Source organism: Papilio xuthus, unplaced genomic scaffold (assembly GCF_000836235.2).
Source record: "Papilio xuthus unplaced genomic scaffold, Pxut_1.1 DF826115.1, whole genome shotgun sequence".
Classification (NCBI taxonomy): Eukaryota; Metazoa; Arthropoda; class Insecta; order Lepidoptera; family Papilionidae; genus Papilio; species Papilio xuthus.
In genome coordinates this window covers 3,942,246-3,961,020 of record NW_013532534.1, presented here as the reverse complement: position 1 = coordinate 3,961,020, position 18,775 = coordinate 3,942,246, and the positions used below count along the sequence as shown (strand labels likewise).

At 32.7% G+C, this 18,775-nt stretch overlaps 2 protein-coding genes across 3 annotated transcripts; one reads left to right on the top strand and one right to left on the bottom strand.

Annotated features, from left to right (window-relative positions):
* Window positions 1-4,271: 4,271 nt before the first annotated feature.
* LOC106123414 (uncharacterized) lies at window positions 4,272-15,034 on the top strand. Of its 2 annotated transcripts, XM_013319720.1 has the most exons (4): window positions 4,273-4,513; window positions 11,095-14,083; window positions 14,162-14,251; window positions 14,599-15,034. In XM_013319720.1, exons 1-3 carry the CDS (start codon window positions 4,502-4,504, stop codon window positions 14,224-14,226), a joined length of 3,066 nt encoding a protein of 1,021 aa, XP_013175174.1. In that variant the 5' UTR covers window positions 4,273-4,501; the 3' UTR covers window positions 14,227-14,251; window positions 14,599-15,034. The 2 variants fall into 2 exon arrangements, with proteins under 2 accessions (XP_013175175.1, XP_013175174.1); XM_013319721.1 differs by lacking the exon at window positions 14,162-14,251 and having other exon boundaries at window positions 4,272-4,513.
* Window positions 15,035-15,127: 93 nt separating this feature from the next.
* LOC106123416 (monocarboxylate transporter 9) lies at window positions 15,128-18,580 on the bottom strand. Its single transcript, XM_013319725.1, has 6 exons — window positions 18,500-18,580; window positions 17,280-17,550; window positions 16,857-17,198; window positions 16,181-16,780; window positions 15,860-16,051; window positions 15,128-15,468 (listed from the first exon to the last, which is right to left on the bottom strand). The coding sequence occupies exons 1-6, from the start codon at window positions 18,566-18,568 to the stop codon at window positions 15,323-15,325; spliced, it is 1,620 nt and encodes a 539-aa protein (XP_013175179.1). The 5' UTR covers window positions 18,569-18,580; the 3' UTR covers window positions 15,128-15,322.
* Window positions 18,581-18,775: the final 195 nt, after the last annotated feature.

Genomic DNA, 18,775 nt, shown 5'->3' with positions numbered 1-18,775 from the left:
CTTTTAAATCTGCATCTAATAATCCTGAGTAAGAGGGTGACGCGGATGGAGCAACAGTAGAAATAGGAACTTTTCTCATAGTTGCATAGAAATTCTTAAAATAACTTTTTCTCGCATCTTTGATAGCGAAAGGTGATATTTTCGGTTTATGTTTGTGTGCGTTTTCATCTAAAGGAATCGCATTTGCGGCGTCTCCAATAGTGTGGCCACTTTTTAACACTTTTTTCTGATCATCCATAGAAACAACTTTGGCGTCAGCATTTAAATCGATCCCTCTAGAAGTTCCATAATCGTATTCAGGAAAACTTGTTACCAAATACGCGGATTCATTGATGCGTCTCACTTCGTATGTCTTTACACTGATCGCTTGAGGAACGAATCTTATCACAATATATTGGACGAATAATATATACCTGTTTAATAAATTCATTACATTATAACTCCTTTATTTTCTCTCATTCAACATTTATTGAACTGTCATTGTCATTGTCAATTAAAAAGTAACTGAGCAAAAACTTTTCGGTCTACTTCCATTATGGTTGTTAATTACTAAACATATTTCATACAACTTTGTCCTTTATTTCATCATCAGCCTACTAAACGTCCCCATTGTGGGGTTTGGAGCCTATTCTAAGTTATGGGGTGATTTGGGTAGCCCGTTTGGTTTTGGTTAATATCCCCCTTAACTAGGATATTTGTAGTGAGCTTCGCAAAATTAACAAACTATCGTATACTGAGTTGTTAGCTAAATACGTGGTAATCACGAGAAACTTTATCGCATGTAGTAAAAAGTGAATGAAACAAGACAATAGACGTTGAGAGTTACTCTCATGACAGTATCAAGGTCAAATTCATCTGGCAACACTTCCAATTATGCACATCTTACAATGTTATATTTATATAAATATATGCATTACCATATTGAAATAAGGTACAGTTTGATACTTGGCCGTTTTTAATTCTCAGAAAGTGTCTGAGACGATTCTCAATGATGTTATTGTTTTAAACGATACTGAATGAACTCCGCTTAAATACTTACCGCTTCCGTGAACAAAACAAGAAAACTGTGGAATGGCTATATAAAGTTACGTTAGATAAATCTTTGCAGTAAGATTTCTAGGTCCAAAAGACTAATGTCAGTAAAATAATAAAGTTTACCTGCAGTAAAGATGTCCAAGCCGCAGTGGACAAGAAAAATAAGATGTCTCACAATCACGTAAAATAGAAGTATCATACTGAATATATTATTTCATAACACATCAAGATTGGATTAATAAATAGCGCTCTTGTTTTTAATATAATAATTGAAATCGTTAACTACAATGCGTAACACGACTCCACCGACATAAGAATATTTAAATAAAACATGCTTCAGCTTTAACGTATTTGCTTTCACTTGCGTTTCGTTGAGGCAATCGATTGGGTCTGCCTAAAACTAATATTCAGTGCTTCATATAATATTTGTATGAAGTCAAATGGTAAACACATAACTCGTATTTGTTCATATGAGATGCCGTATTTTTCATAACAGCGTTAAGACGAGAATCCCGTATACATTGATTAGTTAGTGATCGTTGCATACGTGTAGACAAGAACATAACGATGGAATTATATAAATGACATATCGACATCCCTTTCATGTCCTTAAAAAATATAGAGATAACAATATGTTTTGGCAGTGGCAACTGAATGTAAATTTGTTGTGTCATGAAACAAACCGTGACCGGTTTTGAATGGTCATCGATAAAAGAAATGGTCGAAGCGATTTCGTACTATAGATGCGTTTGTGTGGCACCGTAAGATCAGATCGCGTGTGAACTAAATAGAATTGGACTCTATTTGAAAGTAGAAAATTATAACTACAAATTGGGCTGAACATGTGGTTTGTTTTATGCCTTTTACAATAGTTCATGACCTTTTTGGCTTTATGTGGCCTAAACGGATTAACTGATAATGTACTAGTTGCCATTTGATTCGTTATTTTGGGTGTCGATTGATTAAGGATTGTAAACTTGTAACTAAATGAATAAATAATAAACATGAAAAGTTAAAGAAGACGTGCCATGAATATAATAAACCATTTGGACGTCTTGAAATTAGCATGACTAGCGTTTGTCGCTGATGTGCGTGTTTTCGCGACTTTCGATCGTCTGAGTACTGACTGCATATTCTCGAACGAGTACGTATTTTTGCAACATTATGCAATTAGAATAACAACAAAATTCATTGACGTGCTCGGTTTTGTTAATAATACTTTAGGATAAAAGTTGCGTTACTTAAATTGCTCTCTTAACATTACTTGTAATATATTATGTTCTTTATTTAAAATGGGTCGAGGTTTGTTTTATATCTGTGTCAGGGAATTTAAAGGCATTAAGTAAAATTGGCATCGTTGTGGAAAACAATGCGGTAAGGTTTTATACAACAGAACAAAATTAATTCAAACGACTTCAACCAATACATAAACCTATGTTGGGCGATCAAGGTAGACCCCAGATGATTTTTAATACTGTAATTAAATAATTTTATACAGATTATAAATAAAACTCACAGACGAGAGTTCCGAACTCTACATTTATTTGAATCGGATAAACTCTAGGTTGCGCAATTAGAAGTTAGATGTAAAATACCTTTGATAAAGTAAAAAGTTAAATGATGTGAAGCAAGTATCAAAAGTAGTAAAAGTTTCCCCTACAGACGTGTATCGCATCAGGACGATACGCGAAAGCCGACAGTTTAGTAAACACAACACTGTGCCACGAAATTCCACAATTTCACTGCATAACCGAACATGCAATGAATACAAACTCTTTGTTACTCACCTGGATGTCATAAGGGTACAAATTAAATTCTAGAAAGTATTTTTATACTGTTTTAGTGATAAGTAACTTCCTATATTGTCACTAACAAGAATAGCAGAGTGAAAAAAATAAAGAATAAAATTTTAAAAAGCGTAAAACTAAAGGAACTTGACAAAACCAAATATTCCAAGTTAGCGGCGATCCTTCAAGACTGAAGAGGCACTAGAAGAAGAAGAAGAAACTAAAGGGTAAGTACTGTGAAACATCGTGGTTACCAAACTTCAACATGACTATTTTTTGTGAACCTTATAATAAAAGCTTAAATTAGTAGGAATTAAAAAAATATTATTTTCATAAACTGCTTACTTACGCACTTAATTAAAAATAATAAATTGGATACGAACTCAACTCTATATCAGATGCTTTATCTTTAACTAAAACGCAGTATTCTTTAGTGTATTTGAAATTTTAATTGGTTTCAAATTCATAGCAATTAAAAGAGGACTTTTCGTTCGGACGTTTCGGTTGTACAGTAAATTGTGGCTTACGTATAATTTCCGTTACGACAGACACCCACTGACTTAAGCGTCTTAGTTTTTATGTGAGAATTTTTTGAAATCTTTGTAACTCATGATTTTTAAACTTACCTTATTTTTGTTGGTACCTTAACTAAAAGGTTTATAAAGCATATCTAATGCCTTTAGGTCTTGTACAGTTAAATTGTACAGTGAAGAGTAAATAAGCTAATATAAGGGCTAACTATAAGACGACAGGAGATACTTCTTTAAGATATTAATTTTTTTTTATTTTAACACGTTAGCTGCCAGAATGATTTTTCGAAAAACGATTTTTTTTTAATCTTATCCAGAACCATTATAATGGGGCCTTGCAGGTCACGCTGTATACAACAATTCGATTAAAAAGCGTCCGACAAGCCACAGCGAGGTGTTGAATGGAATTATGGCTTGTCGGACATATAGTCCGACATGGCAATATATTTCTGATGCTTTGCAATTATCTATAGAAATCCCAATGCGAATCTGTATTGTAATCAAAGTCTCACACTTTTTACACCAATCTGTCTAATAACAGTGGCGTAAGATTATCTAAGAGAAGAAAAAACAAAGCCATTGATTTGTTAAACAAAAGATCAATTATATTACAATCCTACTGGAAAACTGGAATTTAACTTTATAAGTTGGTTATCTAAGCTTTAAAAGTTATAAAAAAATATGGATACGAGTTTACTACGACCAAATTTAAATCTCATATCTAATCGCTCATAAATATTGACAAAGCGGGGATTCTTTTTCGAGATGTATCTCAAATAGGGGCTCAAAATTCTTCATGGCATTGTCAATAGTTGCGGTTGAAATGGGTCAGCAGGTATAAACCTCTCACCCTGGTTGGAATGCTTGGTGCTTGCGCTCATTCGCTTTTTGCCCACCTTTCGACTCGGGCGCCTCCACTATTGTTGCGGTGCATTTCTCTCACGTGGGAACCGCCTGTGCTATACCGCACTGTTCACAAACGACCGCAGTGTCGAAAACACGTAATGACTCCTTAATTTCTTATCACACGTCTTGTGATATGAAGCTAAAGCATGTAAGGTGAACTGAAGTTTCCCGGTGATGACTGTTTAGTGATGATCAAATATATTTAGTGATCGAAATCTTATTCTCATAAAATAATCGGATATAATGGCTTTTATGGTGAGTTTTTTCTTATTTTTTCACTGGTATAACTTGGGATGTGTTTATCTTTTGATAAAAGCTTGCTTCACTGCATTGAGATGAAACTTACGCATGCGTACAAAATTTTGACGTAAAGAATCGTTATTTTCAAAAAGTTTTTAACAATTGTTACATATTTAAGATAATGTTTTGTTTTAGATAAACAAGTAGTTGTATTTTTTTAATTCATAACACTAATTTATTTCCATTTTTTTGTGTTGCGTTAGACACATTTAAAACAAGTTAAATTTATACGAATTTGATTCAGATTTTAATTATCGATCAATTTTAGAATATAAATTTAACTAAGTATTATGCGATCGTATACATCTACAAGGTATTTAAAAAACTATGTGAACATTCCTCTAACATCTAACAAGATTACAGCTTACGGCTAAAAAATAATCACGCATTGCGTAACAAAAGTAAACAAAAGTTTTGTTACACTTTAACTTATCATTTTAACTCTGGATGAGCTTTAGTTGCACTTACGTAATCATTAGCTTTTAGCTCCGTACGTAAAGCTCCAATATAATCGTGGCTTTAAAAGCTTTTGTTTTACTCCTTTTAACAAAAACTTTTTAACCGACTTCAAAAGCGAGGAGGTGCTCAGTTCTTCTGTATGTTTTTTTAAAGGTTAATACGCACTTAAGACATTTTCAGTGTTTGTGAAACATTTGTTTAAATGGTATTTTTTGAACTTATACTGTTTGTTATTCTAGAGTTTTAACATGTTTTCTCAGCTTTAGAAGTGATAGCTGTTATTTTTTAAATGACCCAGTCATTCAGCGATATTTCCAAATCTATTACTAAGGATTATAAAAAGGCTCCTTGTCTTAAAGATTTCCTGAATTTCTTGAAGTTCCTTCACTGCTCCTTTCCTACTTATGCTATAAAATATTCATTGCTCGTTTTCCTCCTTATAAAATTCCTCTATAAAATTCACATTATGCACATATTATTGTGCATTAATCGGAAATATTTATATCAAATTAAATTTTAAATCACGTCTAAAATATCTGCTAAGTATGGATCAAATACGCTATTTAGATGTCAGTCTGCGAAGTTTTCTTGTTAGAGTTATTTAGGAGGCCTTAAAGCAGATTACAACCAATAAAAAAGATCGTATTTCACAAGATTCAGTTAAAGTCGCACAAGAGAGTGCTCTTGAACTATACAAGTCATTGTTTTGAACAATTGTTTTCTTCTGGGAACAAAATTATATCGGAGCTTCGCGAAAGCGTATTTTCTCAACTGCCATACCAGTTTACGTCTAGGCTAATTCTATATCATTATATCCCACAAAATGTGATCTCACAAAATATAACATTATATTGTTTATATCACACGAGAGACGTAATTGGTGAAATTGTTATAATATGATGCGTGACTTTACAAATAATATGAGCGTTTGAAAGTATAAGTGTAATGTTTCGGCAAATATTAACACCTCTGTATACTTCGTGAGAACTCTCTTTTCTCATAATATATTTAAAGTCAGGCTTTATATAAAACCAGCTGTCGCCTGCGACTCTGTCCGCGCGGATTAAAAAAAACTATTAGTCATAGTGTAATGTTATATAGCCTAAAGCCTTCCTCTATAAATAGATTATCCAACAAAAAAAGAATTTTTCAAATCGGACTATTAGTTCCTGAGATTAGCGCGTGTAAACAAACGAACAAACTCTTACGTTTTATAATGTATAGATTGGGAATAATATATAGAAATCATTTCGTCACTAGAATACGTCAAAGTTATATGAATGAATTATTTCTTAAGAAAATATTTTTAATTATGATATTTTGAGATACCTATTAAGACTTTTACCGTGTATTATTATTTGTACAATGTTGTATGTAATCAAGGAAGGTAAACAATAACTGTAACATAGCGTAATTATAACCATATAAGTAACGGCCGTCAGCCGGCTAACTGGCTGCAATTAACACGGAGCCACTTTCGTTGACCGCGACAGTGAAATGAATCGGACTTTGCTGTTTATATCTTCCGAACATGAACTATACGCAAATTGATTCAAAGACCTTGATCTAATTTCGTTTTTTTAACTTTTTTAGGTAAATCATTAATGATATGTAGAGAATTCTTTTCTTTCTTTAAAACTTGGCGGAAAATAAATTAAATAAAAAAGGGCAATAATTATCAGTAACATTTTCGCAATCGTATAAATCTGTTCTTATTTATTTTTTAATATAACACATTGAAAACTGTCTAATTATTTAAAACAATTTAGTATGTTGGCATACACATCGGTTTATAATTTTAATAGACATGAGATTTAAAAAGGTTTAGCAATTCACGGTAGTAAAAATGTATCATTTGCGTGAACCTTTCACCCAATGATGATAATCGTTGAATGACTCTCAGACACGACATTATAATGTTCCACCATTACTTACATTCTGTGTCCATTTATGTCAGACATTTTTTGGATCTCTAACGTATTTAAATTGAGATAAGAGTGATAACATACAGATTATAAACTTTGTATCTTCCGGTGAGATTAAAAAATGAAATTAAAGCATTACGTTTTTAGTTAAGATACATAAATTTATAGAAATTCCTTCATCTTTATGTTTTCTTGCATTGTAACTCGAATCTACTTTTACTTATATCGTATATAATTTTATTAACCGATAAACTTAACAGCGATGTTACCGTTTTAATATTTGTTTTATATTTCTCGATAAAAATGTTTCAAGCATGCAAAATATGTTTTAAAAAGATACTTGACGCAATTGTAAAGAACTATGACCTTAAGCTATTGAAAGTCGAACAGGTCTAAGGTTTCCCGCCAAGAAACGTAAAGAGTCACATAATGGCGCGTTCACTTTCATTAAAATGTTATTTCATATAATATACACAATAGATGAATGTAATTATTTCTATGCAAACTATTTAATACTTTCGCTTGGTACTCGTCTACTTATGATAAGTAAATTTTTTAATCGTAAAGCTTCTTAGTTGTTGAATAAAAATAATATTTCATTATGACAATAAAGTTAGGTTATGTCCCTTTGGCACTAAATTTCAGTTGTAAAAAATACTCAGATGTTTTGATTCTGGATCCATTTTGTTTCTTCTTAATATAATTAAGAAAAGTTCATTCAATGTATAGTTATAATCAAGGGTTCACTACTTTTTCCTCTAAAATACAAAACATATTGAATAAAACGACAGATAAAAATATTACGACACTTTGTTACCTCATTTCATTCTTTTAATAGCTGTAATTATTCTTTAAGCGTGAACATAGCTCTGCTAAGTGTTACAAGACTCAAGAAAATGTCATATGTTTTTCATATAAATGTACAATGGCCAGTCAGTTTTGCCTTTAGAAATAAAATCCTGTGAAAACTCCAATACAGTATTATTTATTAATATATATTTTTATCCCTTTCATTCTCTATGACAAAACAAAGACAACAAGTTAATTATAGTTTCCGTAGAGTTTATCTTTATATCGTCGAAGATTAATCGATATAAGATGTAGATCAGTCTGTGTACAGAGTCACGACTCATAGTGATGCTTTCTCCACCATTTCTCACCCCATTTGTCGTTCATTATATACATCGAGCATTGTTAATTCTAGTATGAGTTCCGTTTACAAATAGTCTATCATGCAACTGTCACGTGTATTATTTGTTTTAGTGAACGGAATGAATGATTTGTTGTGAATGACTGATTAGTGAATAGTTGTGCGTTGACAGCTTGCATTGTTTCCGCGAAAGTAAGAGTTATGACTCTATTTTTTGCTCCGTGACTTTATAATGTCATATCCATATTAACTATTGTTTCCACATTTCGTGTCGTGAAGACCCAATTATCAATATTCCTTGCTAAAAAATGAGGCGATCATTATTATTTACTAGCTGTCACCCGCGACTCTATCCACGCGAAATTAAAAAAAAATTGTAGACTATGTGTTCTTCCAGAATATGCTCTACATGTGTGTCAAATTTCATTAAAATCCGTTAAGCCCTTCAGGAGATATCTTCAAACAAACATCCATCCATCTAAACTATCGGATTTATGATATTAATAAAATAGAATAAATTATAATAAGTCTCTGAAATGAAAAATGTTCCATTTGATAATAATAAAGTTAACTTAATATCCTTGCATGCTCATACTCATATCTGATCTATCTGTTTACTAAAGTCTTTAGAAGTCATTGCCCTTTAAGTAGCCGGTAGAGTCGAGTTATGGTTCTTTTGTAGTCTATTAACTTCGTAACGTACTCGTATAACTAAAGGGTTGTCTAGACGATGTCTGGTCAAAATCGATTTATTTCAGTTAGATAAGCTTATACTGATTGCTTTCTTTTAATTTTATATTATAATATGTTGCTACTAGTAGTATTAAGAGACATAGTTACTGCAATCCCACGAGCGTAGCGTAGTGATGCTTAATTTTTATTTGGTTTTATTAAATTTAAAATAAATGGTATTGATTACAAATCTTGTTTGTATCTTGATTATCGTTGGTCAACTAACTAGGGTGACGCAGCGAAGTGGGACTTGACATCCAACAATAAAAGTTGATCAAAGATGAACTTATTTAATTAATTGCATAGTAGAACTTTTTGAATTTTAAAAAAATATGTATTCTTATAAAGTTAGATCCAGCATTTAATTAACAATGTTCTTGAAATTATTCAACAATGTACGTCTGTCATGCAAATTTTACGTAAGGAAACATTATCATTGGAATATTTTACTTGAATTCTCTAAAGCACTTTCACTCGCGATGACTTTAGCTCGTGCGCCCATCGTTTAAATCTAGTAATCACAACATTACTTTACTCTCCCTACTTCACCATAACTAGAAAATATTTAAGCATATTTATAAAGTTATTAAACACTTAAATTTTCGTGAAAAATTATCCCAAATTTAGAATGAAAACGGCTAACTAAATGTTATAGAAATGAAATAAATAGTAATTTAAAAAATACTATTAAACACAGTACGCTAAACATTTTCTTCTATTCATCTTAATTACATGATAATAAATTAATAGTTATTTACAATTATAACAATTATTTTGAAAGAAATATTTTCATAACAGTTTTACGCATACTTATGCAAATTAATTACTCTGTATGTAAACATACATAATTTTGCAATTAATTTGCATTACTGTCTAATTGTTTGGCTAAAGTCATAACACGCAGGTAACTGATGGACGTTGGAGGCTTATGTTTTTACTTTCGTTTTCTTATTTGACTCACCGTGGATTTCTGAGATTAAAATCCCCGTTTAAAACATATTTTATCTCTGTTTAGTCAAAGATGACAGGGATGACAATATTCTTTATACGCAGGTTTTGGTCTCAAAAACCAAATGTAGTATGTATTTAAATTAAATAAGTCAATTTAAAATATGTTTTTTGGGGAAATTGATACTTGAAATAGTTATTAATTGTTTAACTAAGTTGTTAGAGCAACATTTTTAAAGTTAAAAAAATTACGCAATGAGTGTTTTGCATTTTATGTTATCCTTCGATAAAACGTGACCGACGTTCAGATTGACCAAAATCGATTTTCACTTTTCATCACGTCTTGAACATCACGTCTAAAGCTTGGCTATGCGTGGCCGCGTATTACTACAATTTCGAAACTTGAACTTTATACGAGCATCGAATTGATTCGATTGTTACTCGCTTCGTGATTTTATTTACAAAGATGGTTATTTCTCTTCATCTGCCAAGTTGTTGCATCAAGCAGCATGCAAGCATGTAACCGAATTACCTTAGGAATTTTAATATGATGTTATGCAATATTTACTTTTATTCGTATTACTTATAACAAGCACGAAATACTTTATACTCTGCTTAGTATTTATTCAATTGTTTTTTTTTATGACACAGACAGTTACTTAATTATAATATATATAATATAATTTCATATACTTCTATTTTAATATAAAAAAAATTAAGTTATTATATAATAATTATTTATTTTATTATTTAATTTATAATAAAACTTAATCCGTTATTCCTATGTAAAGTTTTAAGCTAAAAGGATATACTTAAGCTAATGCTTAAACATTAAGATTGTAAACGATAGCACCAAAATCGTTCTGCTTCCGATTGCGGCCGAATGCGCTTGTTATGAGAAAAGAGAAAAGTGCAAAGAATAACAAGTCGTGGGAAGATACTACAATAGCTTGGATATGTCACGTCGAGTGTTTCACCGTTTCTAATTACTAAATGAATACTAACACTCCTCAATTCACTTAATTGTTTTTTAATCGTTTTTACTATTTTGTCGAAATTCTACTTGTTATGTTTAAAGTTGTTTAAGTCTCCACGTAGATTGTAAAAAATCTAGTAATAAATATAGCTAGCCTATATAACCCAAGAGTAATGTAGCTAACTAGCAAGTTTCTAAGCTAAGCTAGCTTCTAACAAGGAATTATTTAAATCTGTTCCGTAGTTTCGGTGCCTATTCAATACAAACAATCTAATCTTTCCTCTTTATAATATTAGTATAGATATTATATAAGACTAGAAACTACAACTATTTTTTTATATTTCAGATGTTGCCAGTATTGCTGCTTGCTGGCTTAGCGAGGTATAATTGTGAACCCGTTTCCGGCTTTAACTATGCTAATGGAAATGGCCCATCACAGTTCGGAGATCTCTTAAGACCGCCGCCACCTCCATTATCAATAGCTCCGGTACCTTTTCACGGAGGGAAACCACAGCAACAAATTAAGGACTTCAGATACCAATATCAAACTACTTACCCTCCTGCCATTTCAACAATTCCCCCTTCTTCGGAGTTCAAATTCCCCGCTCCTTTTTACAAGCAATACAACTTTAACTTTGTTCCTCAACCCCAACCTTTTACGACCACCCCTTCACCAACCTTTTTCCAGAAAATATCCGGATGGCTTTTCCCTTCTCAACAAACTAATTCCGATGGATCCAAAATTAATCTTGAACCATTCAAAAAAGATTGCAATCCTTGCAATTTAGTGCCATGGGTTCCAGTGATAAAATATAACTTAGGAAATAGAAACGTTCAAGAGAGCAACAGTCCAACGTACGGGCCTTCCACTCCGACTTCTGTGGCCCAAAACGTAGTACAATATCGACCCCAATCATTCAATTTCCAAAGAAGTCAAGAACAAAAGACAAATCAAGTAAACAAACCTCATATATCTTATGGTGTACCTGAAAAATCTCATTTAAGTGGATTTCCAAGTTCAACTTATGGACCTCCAAGCGATACTCAGCAAATATCAATATCAGCACAAAATTCTTTAAGTTCTATACACTCATCCAGCTCTTCATATGGTGTTCCCAAAACGTTAACCCCAAGTTCTTCATTTCGGCAATTAAGTTCATCTCACGACCTACCTAATACGTACAGTTTCACAACTTCTGCATACAATCCAAAAGTTTATGGTACACCATCTATTGCCTTTGATTTCAGCCAACAGGTGACAACACATTCTCCAGTACATTCAAATAACATTCCAGGAAATATAAATCAGTCACCAGTTGGACATGATTTGGATATTTTAAATATTGTGACACCTCCGAGTCATATACAGTTACCCAATGTAGGGCATCCGAAAGGTTTTAAAAATTCATATGGTGAAGATATTAGTAATACTAATGCACTGAATATACCTTACTCATTTAATTCGTTGGAAGCTGCATCAAGTAAAATTAATACGCAAGTTGTCAAATCTTTTGAAACTAATGTTTCTATCGCACTGGCCAATCCTGCTCCATTTACCTTAAATAAAGGAAGGAATATTCATACATTGCAACCAGTTGCTCTCCCAAATTTAAGTGTTTCTCCTTTGCCTCCTATTTTCAATGCACGACCTTTCCGACCAATAACCTCGTCATTCCCAACAGACATAATATATGGAATAAATCAAATGAAGAAAACATCCGATAATGTTAATGTAGCGCAAAGCGTTCCTATTGCAGAATTTGTACATTCAATAGAATATCCAACAACAATTATTCAATCTCCTGTCATAGATATAGACGCTACAAAAAGTGCTAATCATAATAAAACCTACAGAAATATACCGAACAGTTACGTAATAGATGAACCCAGAGATATTACCCCTCAAGCTTCAGAGGATCATATTTCATCAGCAAAGATAAACCAAGATGTTAGCTTTGAAACAACTGGCCTTGAAACGGGTAACAATCTCTATGAAAGTAACTTACCTACAGATATGAGACAGAATTCTCACATTCCATTAAATCATAGACAAGTATTTGCAGACTTAAGGGGAGTAAACGACGAAGACCAAGACAGATATAGAACAGAAAGTAACCTGCAACATATTGATTCCCCGCTTCTTTACTTAAAACCGAGCGCACCACATAAGAATTTTGAAAATTTTGTAACAGCACCTACTACATCATCATCAATAAACATTGGCCTAAATGATTATGAAATTTATGACGAGATTGTAACACGTGCGCCAATTCAGCCCACAACTGAATCTAAATATGATACGCGGCAAAATAATCAAAAAGATCTATCAACTGCACCAGACGGTCGGGAAAGTCAACCGAAAATTGTACAAATAATTGTACCTTATGTAACTGAACAAAGTAAAACAAGTCACAATAAAGAAATGCGTTCCGTTTCTCAAGAAGCTCAACCTTTCGTGACAAAAGAAGAACATCTGGGAAGAAAAGTGCCTTCGAATACAGAGATATCATACTTTAACACTGCTACAGAAACGTCCACATTTCCAACTACAACGACAGAACACATTTCAGCGGTGACAGAAGAAATAAATCAGACACCGACAGTCTTGAACGATTTCTACGATGTTAAAGAACCACCATTTGATATTATTAAATTACAACATACTATTGACGACTGGACTGAACAAGAATATTCTAATCATTATTCAACACCTGATAGGACTAGATCTAATGAAAAACACGCTAAACAAATTCCTGATGATTTTTTCACGACAGTAAATCCACCTCAAGATCATAAAACCACCGAATATAATTTCGAGGATTATGACCACGAAGGTTCGAGCAGCGTCCAACATTCTGTCACTGAAACAAGAAATAATACTTCATCAAAGTCAATAAAAGAATATAACATAATAGAGAGAACTAAAAATAAACAATTAATAGAAAAAGGGGAAGATCCAGACGAAAATCAAAAACCTCGCATTTACACTGCAGCGTCATCTTTTCGCAGTTCAACAACAACACCTGCGCCGTGGGGTTTGATACAGACATCAATATCGCCACTAACCAAAGAAAAAGTTTATGTAGTGACATCAAAACCTTGGAGTGATAAAACTCAAACTACAACCGTTCAGGAAACAGAAACAGAACAAAAGTTTGAATCCAAGAAGATTAATAGTAATAATTATGATGAATTCACGTTGGACAACTTTCCATTTACGTCACCGAGATTCTCGAATCGTCCTTCCTTTGGATTCACTGGCTCCGGTCCGATGTCTTTGGATTCTATAAAATCAGATTCATCCTACGGCTTTTCCAAAGGCTGGCATCAAAGCAGTAAGAATTTCTATATAACTCATAACTCTACTTTACTTCAAACTTCTGTGAACTAACTCTCTTTCTATCTTCTTTCAGTAAACAATTTGCGTAGTCTTTACGCTATCGAAAGCACGCACTCATCGGAAGGTTCTGACTCGTGATGACAGTTCAATTAACACGAATAAGGTTTTTATCAAATAATATTAACACATTTAATGCATTATTTTTGTTTCTATTAGATCAAGCTAGCACACTTTAAATAATCCAAGCACTTACTTCGAAACTTATCTCTATCTTCGTCTTACACAAAAATTCGTTACGGGACTGTGGTAATTTTTAAACTAAATTTAATGATAAAGATAGAAATATTAAGTATAATTTTAACTTTGCATCACAAATATAAATAGCAGTTAATAGGAGTTACTAACTATAAAGTGTTATTTAACTTCGAATTCACAACATCAAAGTAGTCCTTACTCCTGAACATTTAATCAGAGTAATTAATTTGTCTTAAATATTTGCTATTTTTTCAGGTTCCAGTGAGAAATGAAGAAATTGAAGAACTATTATATTCAGGGACATTCAAAGTCACAAACAAAACCAAATAATTAGGATTGTGTGTGTGAAATTGACAGTGCAAGACATTTGTGATGTGTAGAAAATGACAAAGACTATAAATAATTATTAATCAATTAATGTATCTAGTTATAGAATACAACGCTAAAGTGGGGTTCCACGGCTGATAAAATCATACATAATATAATCCCTCGTATCTGAGGAACAAAGATTTTTTTATTATTCCTTCAGCAGTAGAATCTCACGGTTATAGAACAAATTAAGGAGAACACGAAATGAACGTGTTCTCTTTTATTTGATCCTAGTATTTACATGCAGATGAATTGGAAGATTGTATTGTATTTAACTTTTATTAATTTGAAAATACAATAAATTTTCAAGGTTTTCATTTTGGTATCCAAAGCGTTGTTAACCAATGAATTACTAAAGTACTAATAAAATGTAAATATTCATTATAAATATTATAATATGTAAATAAATGTATACTTAAAACAATTAAAATTACAATTTTATTTACAAACATCTTAAATCTACATAGAAATTTGGGAAATATTTTTTATAATATAACAGAAGGGGGCAAACGAGTAGGGGGAACGAGGTGTTCAACGCCCTTGGACATCAGCAATACCAGAGGAACCGCAGACAAAAATACATACAACATTTCGTAAACATAAAGAATATTTAAGCAGCAATAGTTTCATCTGAAGTTTTCTTTCTTATTCTAAAATACAAGAATTCCATACTCCACATCGCGACGGTGACAAATGTAACGAAGTTTAACACTATTATAGGCAGCCTGTATGTGCCCGAAGCCTCTCGCATGCGACCTGGAAATATATGATGAGGGAAATTAATTTTATAAAGATGGATACAATACCGTCTGATTACAACGTTACTTTAAATTATAAACAAATAGCTGTCGCCCGTACACCTTTCCCATGGATTAAAAAAATTGTTACGTATGAGTTCATCGAGACTACGTTCTACATCTATGCCTAAATTTATAAAGATCTGTTGAGCCGTTACGGAGATATGTACCTTATAACAAACATCCATCCACCCAAATGTAAGATCTTATATATTTAAAGAACAGACTCTATTCTTTTTACGCGTTCTTCTGTCGATTAATTGGCATTTCATACACAATAGACATAGGAGGTGTATGACAACGGTCGCTTCGTCATTTTGGTAAATATAAGTATAACAAGGCTTTTTTACCTAGTAATGATCCAAGGGTAATAATCACGATTCCGTTGAAGAACATCTGTATGCCAGATGCGAAGGGCAGTCGCTCCAAGGGTACGTAGCTCGGGATAACGATGTTCATATATACAGTGCGAACGCCTTTCGTCACTCCAATGGCCAACGATACGAATAACATCCCCGTGAAAGACGTAGTAACCAGCATCACTGGAAATATTTAACATCTCTGTAAAGCTGAAGGCTTTATTTAGAAGTGATAATCTCAGTACAAATATTAAAATACCAGTGCCAATATATTGTTCAAAAATTGAAAGGGTTAAAGAATTGCATACTTACGGCTACGAATGAAGATTATCATAATTAAGCTAATTAAATACATCACTCTTGGTGGTTTGTGACACCATTCACCAATAAAGGGAGACACAAAGCGGAACAATGTATCTGAAAATCCTATAACAGCCATAAGTTTTGCTATATCAGCCGTCTCAAATTTTAACATGTCCTTCAGGATTATTGGTAATAGTAAGGAAAAATTTATTTCCACACACGCAGCCATTGACAGACCAAACATGATGTTGACGAATATAGGATCACTTAATAAAGTTAAATCGAAGAAATCAATGAATCTATTCCAGATACTTTTAGGTTTTTCATCTTCATTGATGTAAATCTCATTTTGTTTTGCTTTAAGCTGTTTAATATTATCTTCTTCGTAGAATATGTTAATAGAACTTCCCAAATTAATCTCTTGAGATTCCCACCATTTATAACGTGACTCCGATAGCGGAGGATCTGGTGGTTTTTTACTTATATCTGGATGTGAAACAGCGTTCCTCGTTTGTATATTATTGGTGTTCTTTAAAGATCTCATTGACAAACTTTTTGAGTGCACGCCATTTTCTATTGGTTCTTCATGTTTTGCCAGAGATATAGAATCTGAAATTTACATATGAGTTATTAAATTTAACTTTAGAACTTTTTCTTTGGTTTCTTTTATTAAAATAATACTCACCAGTTAGTTTAGATGAAGCTGTAACGCTACCATTGATCAATTCTTCATTGTTTTCTTTATTCAATGGTTTCATTTCTTCTAAAACTGTAGGCTCTTTTAAATACCACTTTGCTGGTCTCAACAAGAGAGCAGCCGAAAAAGAATGGAGACATAAACCACCCAAAATTAGTACCGCGTATCTCCAACCATAAGAATACATTAGAGCGCTCATTAACATAGGCATCAGGATTGTACCTAAGCCTGTAATCGACATGCCGACACCTATTGCTCTACCTCTTTTCTCTTTGAAATATGAGTTAATTGCTAGAGTGAAAGCAGCCATGACTGCGGCTACTCCCATTGCTGTAACAAAACAAAAGAAAAATGTTGAAAATAACAAACACAAAATGTAATATTATGAATTTTGGATTTAATTTCACTTACAATTAATAATACTATACGACAGTACGAAGACCCAAAAGTTGCTGGCCATAGAAGTCAAAATAAGTCCGGAAGAGACCATCAATGCACCAAACACAGCAACTTTTCTGTAACCCCATCTCCGAAGCACTGGACCTCCGAAGAACGAAAGCAACATGCCAATGCCATGGTTAAGGGTAATAATTAATGTTCCCTGAGCTGCTGATATTTCTGTCTCCTCAAAAGCCTCTTGAAATACTAGACCAAAACCAGCGATAAGGGGAAGCACAACTACCTGAAATTACAGAACATTAAGTAAAAAAAAAATACGAACACTTTCGTTTGTTAGGTCAAAGATTCATTCACGTGTAAAATTCGTGGTATAATTTGTGATAACTCAAACTAATTGAAGATAACGTTAGATTTTCATAATGAAAGGAAGGAAATCTCGTCAAGAACGTTTCTGTATTCGTATTGTCAGCACTAAGTAACGAACTAATTTGAGTATTTAGGATCGACTACATTTTAAGACAAATAAATTATGTCATCAACCTGCCCTTATCCCTATCGAGGGTCGGCACAGTGTGTATTACTCCTCCATACATCTCTATCAGCCGTCATACCCTCTTCTTACGCATATCCTCTTTCACACAGTCATTCCATACTTTTTTTGGTCTTCCCCTACCCTTGTAGCCATCCACATTCAATCTCATTACTCATTTGTACGAGTACATAAATAAATTATGTACTCGTACAAATGAGTGTAAATTCAAATACATATAATAAGATGGCTAAAGTAAAATTTAAATTAACAAAATTCATTGTTTAATGATATTGGGCGTGATTGTTTTTTGTATTATATGCCATTTAATTAAATAGTATTTGAGAAAGTTAATACTAAAATAACGCTTAATACAAAATGTATGGACTGATCTCTTACTAATATAAATGTAAATGTTAACATGGATGGATGTATGTTTGTTTGAAGGTATCTCCAGAACTGCTTAATGGATCTCGATGAAATTTGGCATACATATAGAACATTTTCTGGCAGAACACATAAGCTACTAATTATGTTTTTTTAATCCCGCGCGGACGGAGTCGCTGGCGACAGTTAGTATTGACATACATTTAGTTAAATGTTATATAATTTGTTACAGTATCAAAAGTACAGTGGTAATTGTTGTCATGGAGATAAAAGATAGAAAGTTTAATTTAGGAGGAGTAATGTTAACTGTACTTACGTTATTTAAGGCGTAAGCAAATGTTACCACCCATCCATATCCACCATCTGGTGGAACTTTAGTAGTCATTATAGCAAATGCATCAATCAATTCTAAAATCCTAAATTGTCTTGAACTTATACACCGCACAATTTCACATTTTTCCACTATATCACTTTATTGTTATTATTTATCGTATTGTCGCACAGTTTATTGTTAACTTTTATTATAGTCCTTGACTGTTGAACTCTTGAACTAACCAATATCAATTCATCAGTTTGAGTGGTGTTTAACAGA